Source organism: Aspergillus niger (genome assembly GCF_000002855.4).
Source record: "Aspergillus niger supercontig An15".
Taxonomy (NCBI): Eukaryota; Fungi; Ascomycota; class Eurotiomycetes; order Eurotiales; family Aspergillaceae; genus Aspergillus; species Aspergillus niger.
This window is the reverse complement of record NT_166530.1, coordinates 1,845,983-1,862,008: the sequence shown is the minus strand read 5'-3', so window position 1 is coordinate 1,862,008 and position 16,026 is coordinate 1,845,983. Positions and strand designations below refer to the sequence as shown.

The 16,026-nt window shown below is 51.0% G+C and overlaps 8 protein-coding genes across 8 annotated transcripts; 4 read left to right on the top strand and 4 right to left on the bottom strand.

The window, feature by feature from the left end:
- Window positions 1-504: 504 nt before the first annotated feature.
- Window positions 505-2,313, bottom strand: An15g07900 (uncharacterized protein; the record flags this gene model as incomplete). The annotated part of the gene is made up of 6 exons (XM_001397274.1): window positions 505-682; window positions 741-904; window positions 953-1,037; window positions 1,085-1,110; window positions 1,171-2,039; window positions 2,106-2,313. 6 exons carry the CDS (start codon window positions 2,311-2,313, stop codon window positions 505-507), a joined length of 1,530 nt encoding a protein of 509 aa, XP_001397311.1.
- A 1,021-nt stretch (window positions 2,314-3,334) lies between these two features.
- Window positions 3,335-4,211, top strand: An15g07890 (uncharacterized protein; the record flags this gene model as incomplete). Its single annotated transcript, XM_059744843.1, has 3 exons — window positions 3,335-3,447; window positions 3,501-4,048; window positions 4,207-4,211. 3 exons carry the CDS (start codon window positions 3,335-3,337, stop codon window positions 4,209-4,211), a joined length of 666 nt encoding a protein of 221 aa, XP_059602654.1.
- A 681-nt stretch (window positions 4,212-4,892) lies between these two features.
- An15g07880 (uncharacterized protein) lies at window positions 4,893-6,654 on the top strand (the record flags this gene model as incomplete). Its single annotated transcript, XM_059744842.1, has 5 exons — window positions 4,893-5,017; window positions 5,121-5,169; window positions 5,288-5,726; window positions 5,777-6,316; window positions 6,377-6,654. 5 exons carry the CDS (start codon window positions 4,893-4,895, stop codon window positions 6,652-6,654), a joined length of 1,431 nt encoding a protein of 476 aa, XP_059602653.1.
- A 1,259-nt stretch (window positions 6,655-7,913) lies between these two features.
- On the top strand, window positions 7,914-9,026 carry An15g07870 (uncharacterized protein; the record flags this gene model as incomplete). The annotated part of the gene is made up of 1 exon (XM_001397271.1): window positions 7,914-9,026. The coding sequence occupies one exon, from the start codon at window positions 7,914-7,916 to the stop codon at window positions 9,024-9,026; it is 1,113 nt and encodes a 370-aa protein (XP_001397308.1).
- A 465-nt stretch (window positions 9,027-9,491) lies between these two features.
- On the top strand, window positions 9,492-10,907 carry An15g07860 (uncharacterized protein; the record flags this gene model as incomplete). The annotated part of the gene is made up of 5 exons (XM_059744841.1): window positions 9,492-9,574; window positions 9,698-9,892; window positions 10,002-10,116; window positions 10,280-10,572; window positions 10,634-10,907. The coding sequence occupies 5 exons, from the start codon at window positions 9,492-9,494 to the stop codon at window positions 10,905-10,907; spliced, it is 960 nt and encodes a 319-aa protein (XP_059602652.1).
- Window positions 10,908-10,961: 54 nt separating this feature from the next.
- An15g07850 (hypothetical protein) lies at window positions 10,962-11,737 on the bottom strand (the record flags this gene model as incomplete). The annotated part of the gene is made up of 2 exons (XM_059744839.1): window positions 10,962-11,625; window positions 11,673-11,737. 2 exons carry the CDS (start codon window positions 11,735-11,737, stop codon window positions 10,962-10,964), a joined length of 729 nt encoding a protein of 242 aa, XP_059602651.1.
- A 1,432-nt stretch (window positions 11,738-13,169) lies between these two features.
- An15g07840 (uncharacterized protein) lies at window positions 13,170-13,946 on the bottom strand (the record flags this gene model as incomplete). The annotated part of the gene is made up of 1 exon (XM_001397268.1): window positions 13,170-13,946. The coding sequence occupies one exon, from the start codon at window positions 13,944-13,946 to the stop codon at window positions 13,170-13,172; it is 777 nt and encodes a 258-aa protein (XP_001397305.1).
- Window positions 13,947-14,300: 354 nt separating this feature from the next.
- Window positions 14,301-15,580, bottom strand: An15g07830 (uncharacterized protein; the record flags this gene model as incomplete). The annotated part of the gene is made up of 3 exons (XM_001397267.1): window positions 14,301-14,788; window positions 14,877-15,248; window positions 15,349-15,580. The coding sequence occupies 3 exons, from the start codon at window positions 15,578-15,580 to the stop codon at window positions 14,301-14,303; spliced, it is 1,092 nt and encodes a 363-aa protein (XP_001397304.1).
- Window positions 15,581-16,026: the final 446 nt, after the last annotated feature.

The window sequence follows — 16,026 nt, the reverse complement described above, 5'->3', positions numbered from 1 at the left end:
TTGGATGGCCACAGCCAGCGACGACTATAAGTATGATTGACCTGAAAAATGCTCATGACCTCATATGCCACTTCTACACCTCATCCATCGGGGTTACACGTCATAAACCATGTGGCGCATGGCGCCTGACGATTAAACTGCCAAACGTGTAACATAACTGCCGAAGTGATAGCGCGGCCCTTTATCGTGATTGAACAGGACACTCGCTGTCTGAGTTGAAAATACCGACTTGGAGTTGATATGGACCTTGGTCGGGTTATCGTCCCGAATGAGTACTGCCTCATGGACATTGCACGTACACCCAGAAAATGGACTGAAGATCAATCCCCCTTGTGCAGGACCACAGAGCCGTTCCGAATAATTAACTGCTACAAAGGAACTGTTACGGTCGTAATTCCAGGATCATATTGGCAAGGACTCCGTGTTTATCTAGCAACCGTTCACCTGCACATGCTACGAACCTCGCGGCTGGACCCCAGTGCAACAATCCCATCATTCCATAACCTAACCAACGCTTTGAGCGCGTCGTAAGGTCACCCGAACCCCTTTGCTGCCATTTTTGGCGCGAGGCAGCATCTTGTCACCATGTAGCTGGACATCATCCAGAGTCGTATCGTGGAGTTTCATGTCGTACCGGCGGAACAGCGTCGCTATGCCCAGATAGAGCTCTGCAAAAGCCAGACTATGGAATGGGCAATCAGTTTGGTGAACTTCGGACATTCCATCACGAGAATACTAACTTCATGCCAATACACTGGCGTGATCCCTTGCTAAACGATACCATGTATTTATTCAGTCTCCTTCGGTCGTTCGGATCGGTCCATCGTTCTGGGATGAATTCGTGCGACTGCGGGAAAATGCTCTCGTCATGATGCATTAACGCAGAGGACATGCCAACAGGGGTCTTCAGCAGTCAGCCTATGGGTGCTGTGTCGGAAGCGGAGATACCCACATTAGGGGGGATGGCAATATCTTTGTACTTGAGTGGATCGATGGGACTGATTCGCTGAAGTCGATGCGATAGCCCATAAGAGAGTCTGCGTAAATAAGTCAGACTAATCAGGCCAATTAAGGACATACGCACCGTAGCCCTTCATAGATGATCCCCGTCTGGCGGCATTGTCAGTAAGTATCACTTGTCTGACGCGTTGGATAAATAGGGATTCTCACCAAGTATGGGAGTTGCTCAAGAGTCTGAAGATCCATGTCGGCATTGCTGTGAAATCTGTTATCCAGCTCCTCGCGCAGTTTGTCTAAGATAGATTGATTGTGGGCAATGTGAAATGTGCAGACTGTCATAGTATGGGCGGTAGTCTCCGTTCCCGCGGCGACGATGGTGATAAATTCATGCAACAAGCGCTCCTCTGTGATATCCGGAGCGGAGGAAGCCCGACTCACCAACTCTGGGAACAGAGCTGGCTCCGAACACCCCGACTGAATGGCCTCCTTTTTGCCTTCCTCAGAATTGGTCCACATGAAGTTCACCTCCTGGGCGCATTTCATCCGAAATGCTATGACTGGCAGCAACTTCGGATACACGGCCGCGATACACCGCGAACCAGCCCATGCCAGGAGGGGAAAGAATCCAGGCAGATGACGCGATAGCATCCCACTCTCGACCAAGTTGCGGACGGTTTCACTCCAGATGGGAACCATGTCGGTTGTCTCAAGATATTCGAACGATCGGTAGCTGGTGTACCCGGTGATGACATCGCCCGTGAAGGAATTGTACGCGACCTCGACCTTGAGGACTGACTGGGAACTTGCATGGGCATCCAAGTGGCGGATTAGCTTGGCGAGATTGGCCTTAATCAAAGGCTGAGCCCCGTCCATACGAGCTTTGGCAAAGAATGGGGCGATCATGGCGCGCCGCGACCGATGCAGCCGATAATCCAGGGTAGAGAAGGCCGATTCATCCACGCCAAAGTGCGCGGTGAACCAGGGGTCCTTGTTTCGGGGACTGTTGGTTGCATAGAGCGTCTCATAATAGTTGGGGTCGTGGATGTGAATTTCACGGGGACTAATGCGAATGATGGGGCCTGCCTTATATCAGCACAACAGGGGCTATTGAGTCTGGTAGTCGGGCTGGTTCATGTCATTCCCACCATATTGCTTATGCAGATCGGCAATCTTGAAGGTGTACTGGCCACCACAAACTACATCATAGAAAAACTCATAAAGGCGCGTGCAAGCCGCCAACTTGGGACCAGGGATATGGGCCAACGGGGACCAATACAGCTCATACAGCGCGACGCTGGCTAGATAGACTGCCCCGACGGCCAAGCTTGTGTATAACAGTGTATCGATGGACATGGCGAAACACGAATAAAAGGATAATACTAATAATAAGAGAACAATGATGAGAAGGGGTTATGCACTGGTGGCTGATCACCCTCACAACTTTAGCAGACGTACACTTATCCCTAAATATCCCCGTTGTTCAGCGTTGTCGCGTGGTTCATGGGACCACAAGTCGTCCATTTCGGATGACGTGTAGAAGTGGTCGCGCACATGGTAAGCCAGATAATTAGCCAGATAGCAGATTGCTTCGTCATGAGGAAGCTGACGAGATATGCAAGAACAAGAGAAATGCAAATCAAAGGCAAGGCAAGGCAAGAAAAAGCAATGGCTTAGATTGGCTCAGAACAGTGAATGGGCTGAGAACGGCTTTCTTTTACCGGAGTTCGGAGTATAGGATTGATTCAGCCATGTTATCGAAGCTCAAGTACTAGCGTTGCCGTAATCTTGTCTCCTCCTTCCATCGCGATGTGATTGCGTTAGTTCATCCTCCGTCCCACCAGATTCACTGGGTTGCTTGTTTTGGCGTCCGCCCTACCACAGCTTTGCCCCGGCCGAACAAGGGTGGGCTAATAATCTCCCAGCAGCAGCCAGTCGAGAAACTGGGGAATTCCCTTTCCCATGTATTGGCTGTGGCCAAAATACGGTCGATCCCTAATAATGCAATAGAGGCAGTCCGGCTCAAGGGCGCTGGCCTTAGATCTCTTCGTGCGGAGCAACTGCATCAGCCCTCTGGTTGGCCCGGGCCCCAGTTGTGCATGTCCGTACCCCTCAGAAGTCCATAAGCACGCTTTAGCGGCAGTCTGCTAGCGTGAACGCATTGGCACGGCTATTGGTAGTACCAATTCCGAATATCATCCTTGCTGTCTCAGATCCTGGGCAGTTTAGCTACTCCAGTTGCAATGAAGGGTGTATTAGCAGGATGGACGTGCTAGCTGCGACCTCATTAAAAGGGAGGACCTCCTCGCAGACCACATTCCTTAAGGGGGCTCTCACACTCGACGTGGAGGATCTCTGACTCGACACCTCGGTTGCCATGGATGGCTTCGAAATTGCGTCTGAGCTTTTACAAGCTTCACATCATCTTCCTGTGCTAGGTACAGGTAGCCCGTCAGGGTCAGATATAATCTCGGGAAATTACATGTTAGGGTATGCCATGGCTCGTCTCTACACAAGTGAATTATGATTGAACAAGTTTGTAGGTATAGCGCCGACGACGCCAATTTGTCTCAATTTGAGCAGCTCGAGGGCCTTCTAGGCTCGCCGACTGTGGCCAACCATGTGGACTTTGGTAAAGAGACGGCCGACCTCGCCTTTCTCGACGATTCAGGGGGTATCTTATCGTCGGTTGAGCTGGCTGGGATGGTGTCGCCCCCCTTGGATGCGGTAGTTCCAATGCCTGGAATCACGAGGGCATCCAGATCACGCCCAGCATTCAGTACTCCGGCATCGAGGCCAGGGCTGTCGTCGGCGAAATCGCCTTCGCTAGGAGCAACGAGCCCTGGATCGATGGACCGCAGCGAGGAAGTGAAGCAGTTGCGCAAGAAGTACCATGAGAAATACAAGGAACGCAACCGGTTGGCTGCGGGCCGATCGCGGCAGAAGCAGGCAGACCTGATCAATTTGCTCCAAGCGGAGCAGCAGGAGGAAGAGCGGCGACGCAAGGCCCTGGAACTGGAAATCGCGAACATGCAGAAGGAACTGGTGGATATGAAGCAAGAGTTGCAGCATCACATACGCATCTCTAACTGTATGTCGATAATGTCACATGGCGCGCATCTGCAAACATTGGGGCTCCTGGCCCAGGATGTGCTCAGGTAGATGCAAAATCTCATGATTCCTTGCGACTTTCTTTTCCACATATGTGGCCTTTTGCTTCACATAGAACACAGACTTGTATCATTACAGGCTGATTATTATGATGTGTACTGGACCCAATTTTCTTTTTGATCCTAGCTGATGATTTGATGATCGTCGTGGCTACGATCTTTTGGTAATGTAAGAGTCGCCAGTTGTAGTCTCGTCATGGGTGGGCATACTGCAACATCAAGCCCTGGTCTTAGTCAATGCAGGCCTTGGTCACAAATAACCCGGACTGCGGAGATACCCGCTGGTTGAAACTAAATGCGTAGCTCGAGTTCGTACAACCTCGACCAAGATGCGGACTGGCCTGGTTCGAGGTGGCCACACGAACTATCGAGAGGGCTAAAAAAAGCAAAACGCTCAGCGGGCCATGGCCTTTTCCCTCAGCATCTGGAATCCTCACCGGCCACTGGTGCTATTTGTCAGTGAGACGTAGACACAGGACCCCTGTCTCACAACTCAGATCCATAATTCGTTTTGCTTCTTCACTTCTGCCCTTCCCTGGTCGACAACACTGCTCTCCATCGTTTTGAGATGCACAACGCCGGTTACACGTCAGGTGCTCATCCTTACACGTCATTAATATTTGTATGGACTCTAGCCAATTTGTCACCAATCTTTAGCACCACGCACTGATTGATTATTTATTTGACCTGCGGTCAACAAACTTTCTGCCCCATTGAGCTTTAAGTTATCCCCCCGTTGATCTACAACAACAATCCGCGCTAATCATGGAGATCCCCCACAAAGCTACTGTTTTAGTGATCGGCGGCGGCCCTGGTGGTTCCTACACGGCTTCAGCCCTGGCCCGAGAAGGCATTGACATTGTTTTGCTGGAGGCAGATGTATTCCCTCGGTAAGAGTATCCTCGTCGGTATCCCGTGGATGGAAGCTCACGGTGCTGTGCCAAGCTACCATATCGGTGAGAGCCTTGTTGCCTCGATGCGGCCGTTTCTCAGGTTCATTGACCTTGACGAGACGTTCGTGAACTATGGCTTCGTCCGCAAAGTATGCCCCAAAATGCTCGCTTGATTCACCCGCATCCGCCTAATCGAGCCTAGAATGGTGCAGCCTTCAAGCTGAATAACCAGAAGGAAGCTTGTGAGGCCTCCCTTCTCATTGCCAGAATGCGTCTCACGGATCACTCGCAGACACCGATTTCATCCTACAACCTGGGGCGGATACCTTCGCCTGGAACGTTGTGCGCTCCGAATGTGACGACCTCATGTTCAAGCATGCATCTAATTCCGGAGCCAGGGCTTTCGACGGTGTCAAGGTGACGGCCATTGAGTTTGATCCACTCGATGAGTCCGCGATCGACGACCACCCCGGGAGACCGGTATCTGCCAGCTGGAAGGCTAAAGATGGCCGCACGGGGTCCATCAGCTTTGATTATTTGGTCGATGCGAGCGGACGAGCCGGCATCGCCAGCACCAAGTACTTGAAATCTCGGACCTACAACAGCTACTTGAAGAATGTCGCCAGCTGGGGTTACTGGCGCGGAGCAACACCATACGGTGTCGGCACCTCGGTAGAAGGCCAGCCATATTTTGAAGCCCTCCAAGGTATGTATCCCAGTTTCATGTCCTCCCGTTCCTTCTAACCTCGCTGTCAGACGGCAGCGGCTGGGTCTGGTTCATTCCGCTCCACAACGGGACCACATCCGTCGGCGTCGTCATGAACCAAGAACTCGCCACGCAGAAAAAGAAGTCATCAACCGTGACATCCAGCCGGGCTTTCTACCTTGAGTCTGTGGAGGGTGCACGCGTAATCTCGCAATTGCTGCAGCCCGCAAACCTCGACGGGGAAATCAAACAGGCGTCCGACTGGTCCTACAATGCGTCATCGTACGGCAGCCCGTACCTCCGCATTGTCGGTGACGCCGGAGCCTTTATCGACCCGTACTTTTCATCTGGCGTGCATTTGGCAGTCTCGGGAGGGTTGTCTGCGGCGGTATCCATTGCCGCCTCTATCCGGGGTGACTGTCCCGAACACACGGCCTGGCAGTGGCATTCCCAAGGCGTTGCGAACAGATACGGACGTTTCCTTCTCGTGGTGCTCGGAGCGACCAAGCAGATACGCGCACGAGACAGTCCCGTCTTAAACAGCGAAGGGCAAGATGGGTTTGATGATGCCTTTGCGGTGATCAGGCCAGGTAAGCTTGAGATAGCTCGTGCGCACGCGAGAGCAGGCTAACGACAAATGCACCACCCAGTCATCCAAGGCACTGCCGATGTTCAAGGCAAGGTGTCTGCCCGCGAGGTACTCGATGCGGTAACCTTCAGTACAAATGCCGTGCGGCCCTCTGCAGGTGGCCAAAATGTCGTTTTGGAGGAGAGTTCTAGATCTTTGCGATCGCAAGTTGAGCAGGAGATGGGTGATGTCGCCAACAGCCTGGCTAAAGCTTACAAAGACACGGACGTGTATGAGGGACTGATGGCACGACTGGAACGCGGCAGTTTGGGTCTGAAGGCTGTCGGTGTGATGGGATGAATATGTCTACTATCTATTGGTTTGAGCATGTGAGGTAGCATAGAATGCCAGGTTCGAAGAGGTCGATGTATATTCTGGTTCAGGCATATGCTTTGGAGTCAAAGTATTCAGCATGTCCTCAACTTGAGATGTAATGACTAACGTAGCAATTATTCGTTAGACCGTGTTCTTTAATCGTGCGCATTTGTGTAAGTGTATATAGGTACATCTACTCTTCAATTTAATCACAGTAGACCCTGCTAGAGTCTATACATATTTCAGGGTTGTATCGAAGTTCTCGGTTTAAAGTAGATTATTATTCTTAGGAGCTGTGTATGGCAACAGAAGGGCGGAAGATTATAAGAAAAACATTCCAGAAATTAAAATTATTGTGTCTATTTTTCCTCCCTGTACTGGATAGTACGACTAGAGAAAATATACCTCTCTAATATGACACTGGTCTAGTTACTACTTAGTAGCTGCGGGATTGGGTTGAACTATGCTGCAGGCACCTTCCTTCCTGTCAAGTGATGCTTAACACCTTTCGTCCAACCCTTTATTCTCGTTTCTTGCTTGCTTCTTGAATCTGGAATCTAGCAGAAACCAAGTACCACTTACAAATCTCTGATTCTATTGCGTTCTCTACAGATTATTCGTTTTAGCTAGGCACTGCTGAACTCCTCAGCTCGGGGTGTCCCCAACAGACTACACTTTGTATTCAGAGATGGGTGGAAAAATACTATCATGTCTGTCTTTACCGTCGGCGGAAAGGTCACCACTCGACCATCCGACCATCTCGCCAATTACCAATTATCTCGATGCGAGTGCGGGTGCGGGTGCGGTGTGCGGCATTGCCGGTTGTACAATGCCCACGGATTCATGAAATACGAGGCTAATTGGTAGAAGGGCTCGGAGTTACGGCGGGGAGTGTGACTTAATCGCCGTTTCCGTGAATTCAGAGCCGCCCAAGCAGTTGCAGAGGTGTTAAGCTGCAGAGGTGTTAAGCTTGATTGAAACCCACCGTCCAGGGATATACTTGGCATTCATTGGTTGTTAGAAGTGTCCACTTTTGTTACAACTGTGACGGATGGAGTCTCAGTACTCCGCAGTAGACAGTGGTGTACCAGACTTAGTTGGTGGGGGTTGGTCGGAGTTTGCGGATATAACATTCTCGCCTACCATGGACCTGTCTATCTTATATGAAGGGCAAAGGACGGGCATCAGAATGCTCTACACATCAGGGACCACCAGCAATCATCCCAGACGAATGAATCGACAAGATGTCAACCCATAAAGCCGCAGTGATTCATGCCCGGGACAAGCCGCTTGTTGTGGAAAATGTCCCTCGCCCGGTGGCATCGACTGGTGACGCCATCGTCCGCATCCTGGCTGCTGATATTGTCCCCTACATGAGGGAGGTCATCACCAACCGACGCCCTTACCCGCTGTCCATCCCCATGACCCTCGGGAACACGGCCATCGCGCGCATCCATGAAGTTGGACCCGACTGTGTCACCCTCACGCCGGGTCAGCTCGTCTTCTGCGACATTACCATCCGCGCGCGCGATAACCCCGCCGTGACCATGCTCTATGGGATTCACGGGGCAATCCACCCGGCGGCGCAGAAACTCATGGATGGAGTCTGGCGCAACGGAACGTACGCCGAATACACGCGGTTCCCCCTGGAGAACTTGTATCCGCTGGACGAGGAAATTCTCTTGGGGCGATTGGGATACAGCATCACCGACCTCTGCCTTCTGACCGCATACCTGGTACCTTTTGGCGGGCTCGCCGAGGTGGACGTGAAACCGGGGGAGGTGGTGATCGTGGCCCCGGCTACGGGGCGTTTTGGCGGTGGCGCGGTGGGTGCAGCCCTGGCCATGGGGGCCACCGTCATCGCGGCCGGGCGCAACAGGGCAGCTTTGGACAAGCTCGAACACATCCACGGCACGCAACGACTTACAACCGTGCAAATCACTGGCAACGAGGCCACCGATACCCAGTCCTTCCAGACAGCCGTCGGCCACCCCGAGGGTGCCAATGTGTACCTGGACCTTTCGCCCCCGACCATCAAGGACTCGTCCTTATTAGTTGCCGGCATTCGCGCCCTGGGTTCGTTCGGCCGGTGTGTCCTCATGGGCGGCCATTTGGGGAATATTCAGCTGCCGTACGGGGAGATCATGTTCAAGGGCATTCGCATCCAGGGACGGTTCATGTATGATCGTCCGCATGTGTTACGGCTGATTCAGATGGTGCGGTCTGGATTGCTTGCGCTGGGCGAGAAGGGGGGCGTCACTCACTCCGAGGAATTTGGGTTGGATGAGATTGAGCGCGCATTGGATGCGGCAGAAAAGCTGAGTGGCTGGGGGGGGCAGGTTGTGCTGAAGCCGTAGGCTGCTATCTAGTTCTTCTTCATGCTCCTTGTTCTTAGGTTTAAATTTGTATCTCTTTGATTATTCTTATTCGTCTTTCTCTGTTTTGTCTACTTGGCATATTAGTAGTGCGTTGTCCTTCGGTTGACCGATACTCTCGAAGCGACAACCGTATAGGGTGATGCATCTAATCTTTCCGTACATCAGCACTGGTCATCTCCTGCGAGAGGATTCCATCCAGCTGAAACAGAAAAAAAAAAAAAAGGGTGTCGTGGATGCTGCAGTTACGGCTGCGGGGGCGGCCGCAGATGCGCCCGCACGTCCAGCCCAAACCAGCCAGCCGCTGCCTGGTGTATAGTAGCAGGAGCATCTATAAGATGACAGTAGACTTGAAGTATATAAGTGTTACTGTACATTTCTACACCCCCTATGGGATACTGAACGTTCCCCTTCCGCTATCATTGACTCTGCCAACAAGACCTCGCGATGGGCAAAGACCTTCTTTCCGCCATCGCTATCCCCGAGCTGACTGGTAAAGTCGTCATCGTCACTGGCGGGCACACGGGACTGTACGTGGACTCTGTTGGTTCCAATAATCAGCATTTGCTACTTTTTGACTTTCCTCTTGTTCTTGTCATCGAACGGATCGGTAGTAGTTCCCTCGTACCCTTACTAACTCTCTCCTCCACCAGTGGTTTTGGCACGAGTATCGAACTCGCCAGACATGGCGCCCGGGTGTATATTGCCAGTCGATCCCACACACGGTTCGAGCATGCCAGGCGGGACATCATAGCTGAATGCTCGGAGCGTGAAGTAGACGTGAGGTTTCTCAACCTCGACCTGTCCAGCATCAGTAGCGTTCGTCATGCAGCTGAGCAATTCATTCGGTGTGTCTCCTGTTTCTCTATTATTGATGTTTTCTTTAATCCCCCTTATTCATCCATTGCCCAATCGTTTTTGGTGCTCATGACTGATCCTCCGGACCTGTTGATGTAGGCAGGAGTCGAGGTTACATTTGCTAGTGAACAATGCCGGTGTTGGTGACCCAGGCTTGACTGAACCTCTTGTAAAGGAGTTCCTCAGCTCACTTCAACTAGGTTATGTGTTTTCCGTACGACGAAACACGAGATGGTTTTGAGATTCAGCTAGCTGTGAGTGTACCTTCTTCTCGCCGCCATCATATAAAACAGTCCTACTTTCATCGCCGTTGTCTAAAAAAACGGAAAGAAGCATAGAAACAGAAAATTCTTGACGCTAATGATAAGCTCATGTAGGTCAACTACATCGGCCACTTCCTACTTACCAGTTTACTCCTCCCAACCCTGCAGCAGACAGCATCCGAGGCAGCCGACAAGGGAAGCGTTCGCATCGTAAATGTGTCTAGCGACGGACATGCCAAACTCGCCCCGAAGGAAGGCATTATCTTCTCCGATATGAATATGAAAGCCTTTTCAGTCTGGGCTCGATATGGCCATTCAAAGCTTGCCAATATCCTACACAGCAGGGAGCTGGCCAAGAGGTATCCGGACATCCTAGCACTCTCAGTGCACCCGGGAACCGTTAAGACGTAGGTGCTCTTCTCCCCGGGTTCCATTCATACACCTCTGATATTTCTAACATCATACCAGAGGCCTGGCTGCAGGCCCGATTTCATCTACCCCACTCTATAGATTGATAAAGCCGCTGGTCGAGCTGGGTGCGCCAGGTCCACGCAAAGGAGCAGCCAGCATTCTCTTCGCGGCTGTATCGCCGCAGTTGAAGCTCGAATGCCATAATGGGGCGTATCTGCTTCCGATCGGAAGACTGTCGGCTCCCAGTAAGGCGGGATCAGATGCGAAAATGGCGGAGGAACTCTGGGAGTGGACCGTCAATGCGCTATCACATGTGAAGGTCGATGAATAGTCGTAAACTATTCGAAATATATACCAGCAGTCATGCGGATATGTTGCTCACCTTTCATGCCCCTCCGAGCCTTTTGATCAGTCCAAAATACCTCCACCCCTGTCGTATCAGAGTCAAGTCCTCGCTGTCGATGGCCGTGATTACAGTTGCCGCGTGGTTGATGAAGTTGGCTCGCAGACCTGGTTGAGTGGACGCAGCAGCGCCTGTAAATGCAACCCAGGTGAATGCCTCGGGAGCATTCTGAATCCAGTATAGTGGTTCGACCTGCAGAATATAGTTTAGAAGCACCTGATTGGGCCGATCCTGGTCCGTAGGGCCTGGGGCTTGCTCGTTGTGCAATTGCCGTCGTCGCAGGGTTGTCCAGAAAATGGAACAACAGAGGTGGCAGCATGCATTGACTTTTTCAGATGAAGTAAGATAATCATGGCTTTCGGTCCAGGGAGTCGTTGGACTAGATCTTGCCAAAATACGCGCCCACTCACATTCTATACTGGAGGTACTGCTGCGGTCGGCGTGGAAGAACTGATCGAGGCGTGAGACGGCTTCGTAAACATCCAAAATCCCATCCATAGTCTGTTTTTGGAACAGAGATCCGCCGTTCCCCAAGGCCGCTCTCGACACTAGATTTCGAAGCAGGCTCGAGGAGCGAACAGATTCAGAGTACAGACAGTCCCAAATAGGTTGCATGTCGTAGATACATGCAAATGACAGCATAGCACTAACATCTTAGTCACAAGCCACAGTCTGCGGGTAATGGCCACGTACATCTTCACGATGGCTATGAGTGGCCCAATGTTGTTGCGGAAGGATTTGGGCGTGGCAAGGAGCATTTTTACTAGACCCCTCTGATGAGCGACAGCGGAGTCGTGGTCAAGTGCGACCATCTGGAATAATTCTTCAGAACAGTCTACTCTGAACGGTTGGGGGAAAAATGGACGGCACGAACATTATAGTATAGTAACGGTATCACTGCTCCCAGTGTTCCATAGGTCAGGACCGGTTCTGGCTGTGCCAATCGCTCGTTAAGCAAGCGTATAGCCCAGGTCTGGTGATACAGGGTTACCGCAGTGTTTTGCTGACAGCGCAGCATATCAATCGATGCTGATGCGCTAAACAGGGTGGCGTGGAACAAACAGGGGTCCATCATAGCATGCTTCATCCATTCCGAACGGAGGTGGTGAGAAAGGCTGTTAGTCCCTATGGTGTCTGAGGGTAAAGCTATTGAGGTGAGGACTTCCCCGGGGTGAGAGAGCAGTGAGCAAATACCGCCAGAGCAACACCCTGTAGATAGGAGACTAACAGAATTCTAGAAGTGGTGACATGTATGACCGATATCCAATGGGGGTGTCCATCGCAGCCTCCATCTCTGTCGGCACAAGTAGTGAAGCGGACTCCATGTCTGGCCCAAAGTCATCGGTGTCCGCAAAGGCGGGGGACTTCGGCCGAGACGGTGGGTAGACACAACTGGCGACGACTCTAATGGTAACAATTAAGCAAGCATCCGCGTGGTGGCAAGCATTTCTCGTACCTCCGGCACCGGGAGCACTCCGGAATGGCGCGATCACATCTACGTTTGTTTGCCCTACATCGTATACATGCCATGGGCGACATCCTACTCATTGATGGCCCCGACTCCGTCGGTTGAGCCGCGGTCACCACTGGCGGACTGGGTGGATATTCACATGGCCTACCAAGTCTGTTCGATACGCGATAATTAGTGAGTATTCATTGGGGGGTAGGATATTGATCCCCGGTGTTACATGATGGTTGGTAGCACAACGTACTTGTTGCATCGAGAACAAATAGGAAGTCTCTTATCACATTGCCTTTTACCCAATTTGCAGGTCAGACAAACAGACGCAGCTCTGGCCTGTTCTTGTGTGTCCGCCATAACCCTGTTGAATCATCTACTACGCTGGAGTAACAGTGGTATGAGGTTAATGGTGTTGCCAGAGAGCAAAGAGATTAGTCTGGCCAGGAAGAATCCCTGGCATTTCGCAACAAGCGCCGGAAACACGTCGAAAAGGAGTCAGGAAATGACCGATCAGCTTGCTGACAAATGTTATCCATTTGATTATATGCCGTTTCCGCATCCGCGTCCGCATCCGCACTAATGTCGGCCTGCCCATCCAGCTACACCCCAATAAGATGTTTTCTTGTCAAAGTAAACACCTAAGAATATATTCATACCATTTATGTAACCTGCTAGAGTTCATGTCTTTAATTTCGACCTATCTAAGTACGTTTTCGACAATAGATAGATTACAATTTCCCCTCCGTAATCAGTTCCGCAGATCGGCTGGCGGCCTTTCCAATGGCATCTGCCACCTCCGCCGGTGCCGTATAGAAAGGACTGTGCGATGCATCCACAACATGGGTATGAATGTTGACCCCTTTCGCTATCTCCTCCACCATCATCCTTTGCACTGGGAGTGGGATCGCCTCGTCCTTGAGGCAGTAGAGGTACGTGGACGGCACATGTCTCCACGCCTCGTAGGATAATTTGCTGTGGAATGTCTGATAACTGTGTGGCCTTAATGTTTGGACAGCACTTTCTGCCTCCCGCGGACTCATGTCGTTGTAGAAGGTTGGCCTGGGAGTGGCCGGTGTCACAAGGAGACGATCATCTGAGATGCGGAACCACGGAAGGTCCTGGCCGCCGAATGAACTAATCAGAGACTTTCCTGCTGGAACGATGAAGGAGCAGCAGAAAAACAGATGAATTACGCCCCCTGGTTGGCCCTGGCGTTGACGCGTACTCCAGTCTAACCCGCGAATCGCTTCAGAGCCCGGAAGTCCGCCGTACGAGTGCACCGTAACTACCACTCTTTGCCCAGCATCAATTGCAACCTGGATCTGATTTCTAATCTGAGACACATCTTCCGAGAAGTCGGAATGAGGTTGTATGGGGTCAACCGAGGGCAAGTGAACAAGATCAGTATTATAACCCTCGGCTTGAAGCAGTCGAACGACTTCGTCGAAGCAGTGTGGGCTGTGCCACGCACCGGGGACAAAAATAACGGTTGTTGGAGAGAGCATGGAATGAAGCGGGCCTTGAAAGATTAATCTGGCGATGTTGCAATGGGATGAAAAGTTAATAATGAACTCAGATTTCGGATGTAAGCAGGATGCATGTGGTGGGCCTTTTATGTACAGTCTTGAACAGGATTGACAGCTAACTAGGATACGTATAGACGCGGGCGTGACCCATAAGTTGTGCAGTAACTTTATGGCCACGATGGGGTGATTTAGACTCAAAGTTGGACCCAGTGAATATGCAATATATCCTTGAACCCCACTCCGCACATACAGCCGCACCACTATCATGATTGGGAAGTGGCTTAGAGTGATGCCATAGACTTCGGGTTATAAATTAATGGCATGTGAGAATGACTATTTTTCTGTGCTTCCACTGATAACAACCGCAATATCCCTCAAAAATCTCCAAGCCCCTCTGGCTTTGTACCCTTCCATGTGCCAGTCAGTCAAGCGTTTGGGGAAGAACGGCAGGATATCCCCAAGGCTTGCATCATGCGCAATAATAACTAAAACTTCGCTTGTTGCATCGAATGTTATCATTTTCTCAAGGGCAGCCTCTGCATCTCCCAGATTTTCGTTCATCGCGGCATTTAGCTCGTAGAAAGGGGTGACTTTTGCATCTAGGCCCCTAGCTTTCGCAGGGGATATAGCTTCAAAGACAGAGGCAGGACACACGGATACCGCTTCGGCCGACTGTTGACCCACTGTCCATAGACTAATCTGACTCGGAAGTGGGAGGTGCTTGGTTGGGCGGAACTCTCCCGGATGATGAGCGATGTCCCCACCCAGAAAGACGAAGCGATTTTCGGAGGTACGCGCCAGGGCACTGATGTGGTCGTCGGCTATTTAAAAGAGTGTAAGCAAACTATCACACAAGAAAACGATGGTCAATCGGTATCTAGGTCATGCTGTACATGACCAGTTACTTACTATGTCCGTTCGACCTCAGCAGATACAGGCTGCCGTCTTCAAAGAAGTCGATGGCGAGGAAGCCTCCAATCTCAATGGAATCAGTAAAGTCGAGCTCCACCAGGTCCCGTCCAATAAAGGCATCATCAGTGACCAGAGAGTCGGCATTCGAAGGATAGCCGGGGAACGTTCTAGAGTGGGACTTGAAACCAGGTCCCACAACAAGCTTCGTGGACGGAGGAAAACGAGATGGATCACCGGTGTGGTCTATATGATGATGGGACCAGATAATGGCGCTGATGGATTTCAACGGGATACCATCTGCGCGAAGCTGATCGGCAACATCATGTTCGATTTCCAGGACCGCCTTGGACGATTCGATCTGGTTGAGGACTTACAATGCCAGCCTCAGTCAGCTTACATGATAGGCTATCATGTGCGACATATGTTTACGTCGCCCGAAACGAGGCTAGAAATAGCAATGCAGGCTTACTGGCTGGTGGCAGCTTTTCTTTCCAATCTTTTCTTAGTCCGAGGTCAAAGAGAACCTTTTCATTGTTATTCCTGTTTTCGATCAAGAAGCTGTAGCACGGTATATTGAGGGTGTCATGGCCTAGAATGGGGGTTTTGAAAACATAGGCTGTTGGTACGGATGTTTGCCCTGCGTGAATTATTGACACGTCCACCGTCGAGCCCTTGTATTTTGGAAGGGTAAATGGTGCCATTGTTTAAAAACGAGAATGGAGTGTATGAAGACTGTGAAAGAGGCTGTCGACGAGTCTGCAGTGGTTAGTCCTTGGGTCTTACGGCTTTGAATGATCAATTTATTATTCTCGGATCTCTACTCTAGAGTAATTAAGCCTATCAAATTTCTAATCCATTTCAAATCAAACACTCTAGGATTTGAAATCCACCATTAGGAAAGGTCTTATGGTTGGCTCTCACCCAGGGCCCATAGGGGGAATTTGCCATTTGTTATCCGAGCAATGAGACTAAATGCCAAATATAGACCTTGAAGAGCATTCTTCATGATAAAAAAGAACTACGAACTGTGGCTACTCTACGCATTATGTACCTCAGGACGTTTTTGCTGCCACAGGGGTGCTATCGCTAGATTCTGCTTACATTCAAAGTATATACCCAGCTAAACAATTTTCGCCTATGAGCGTAA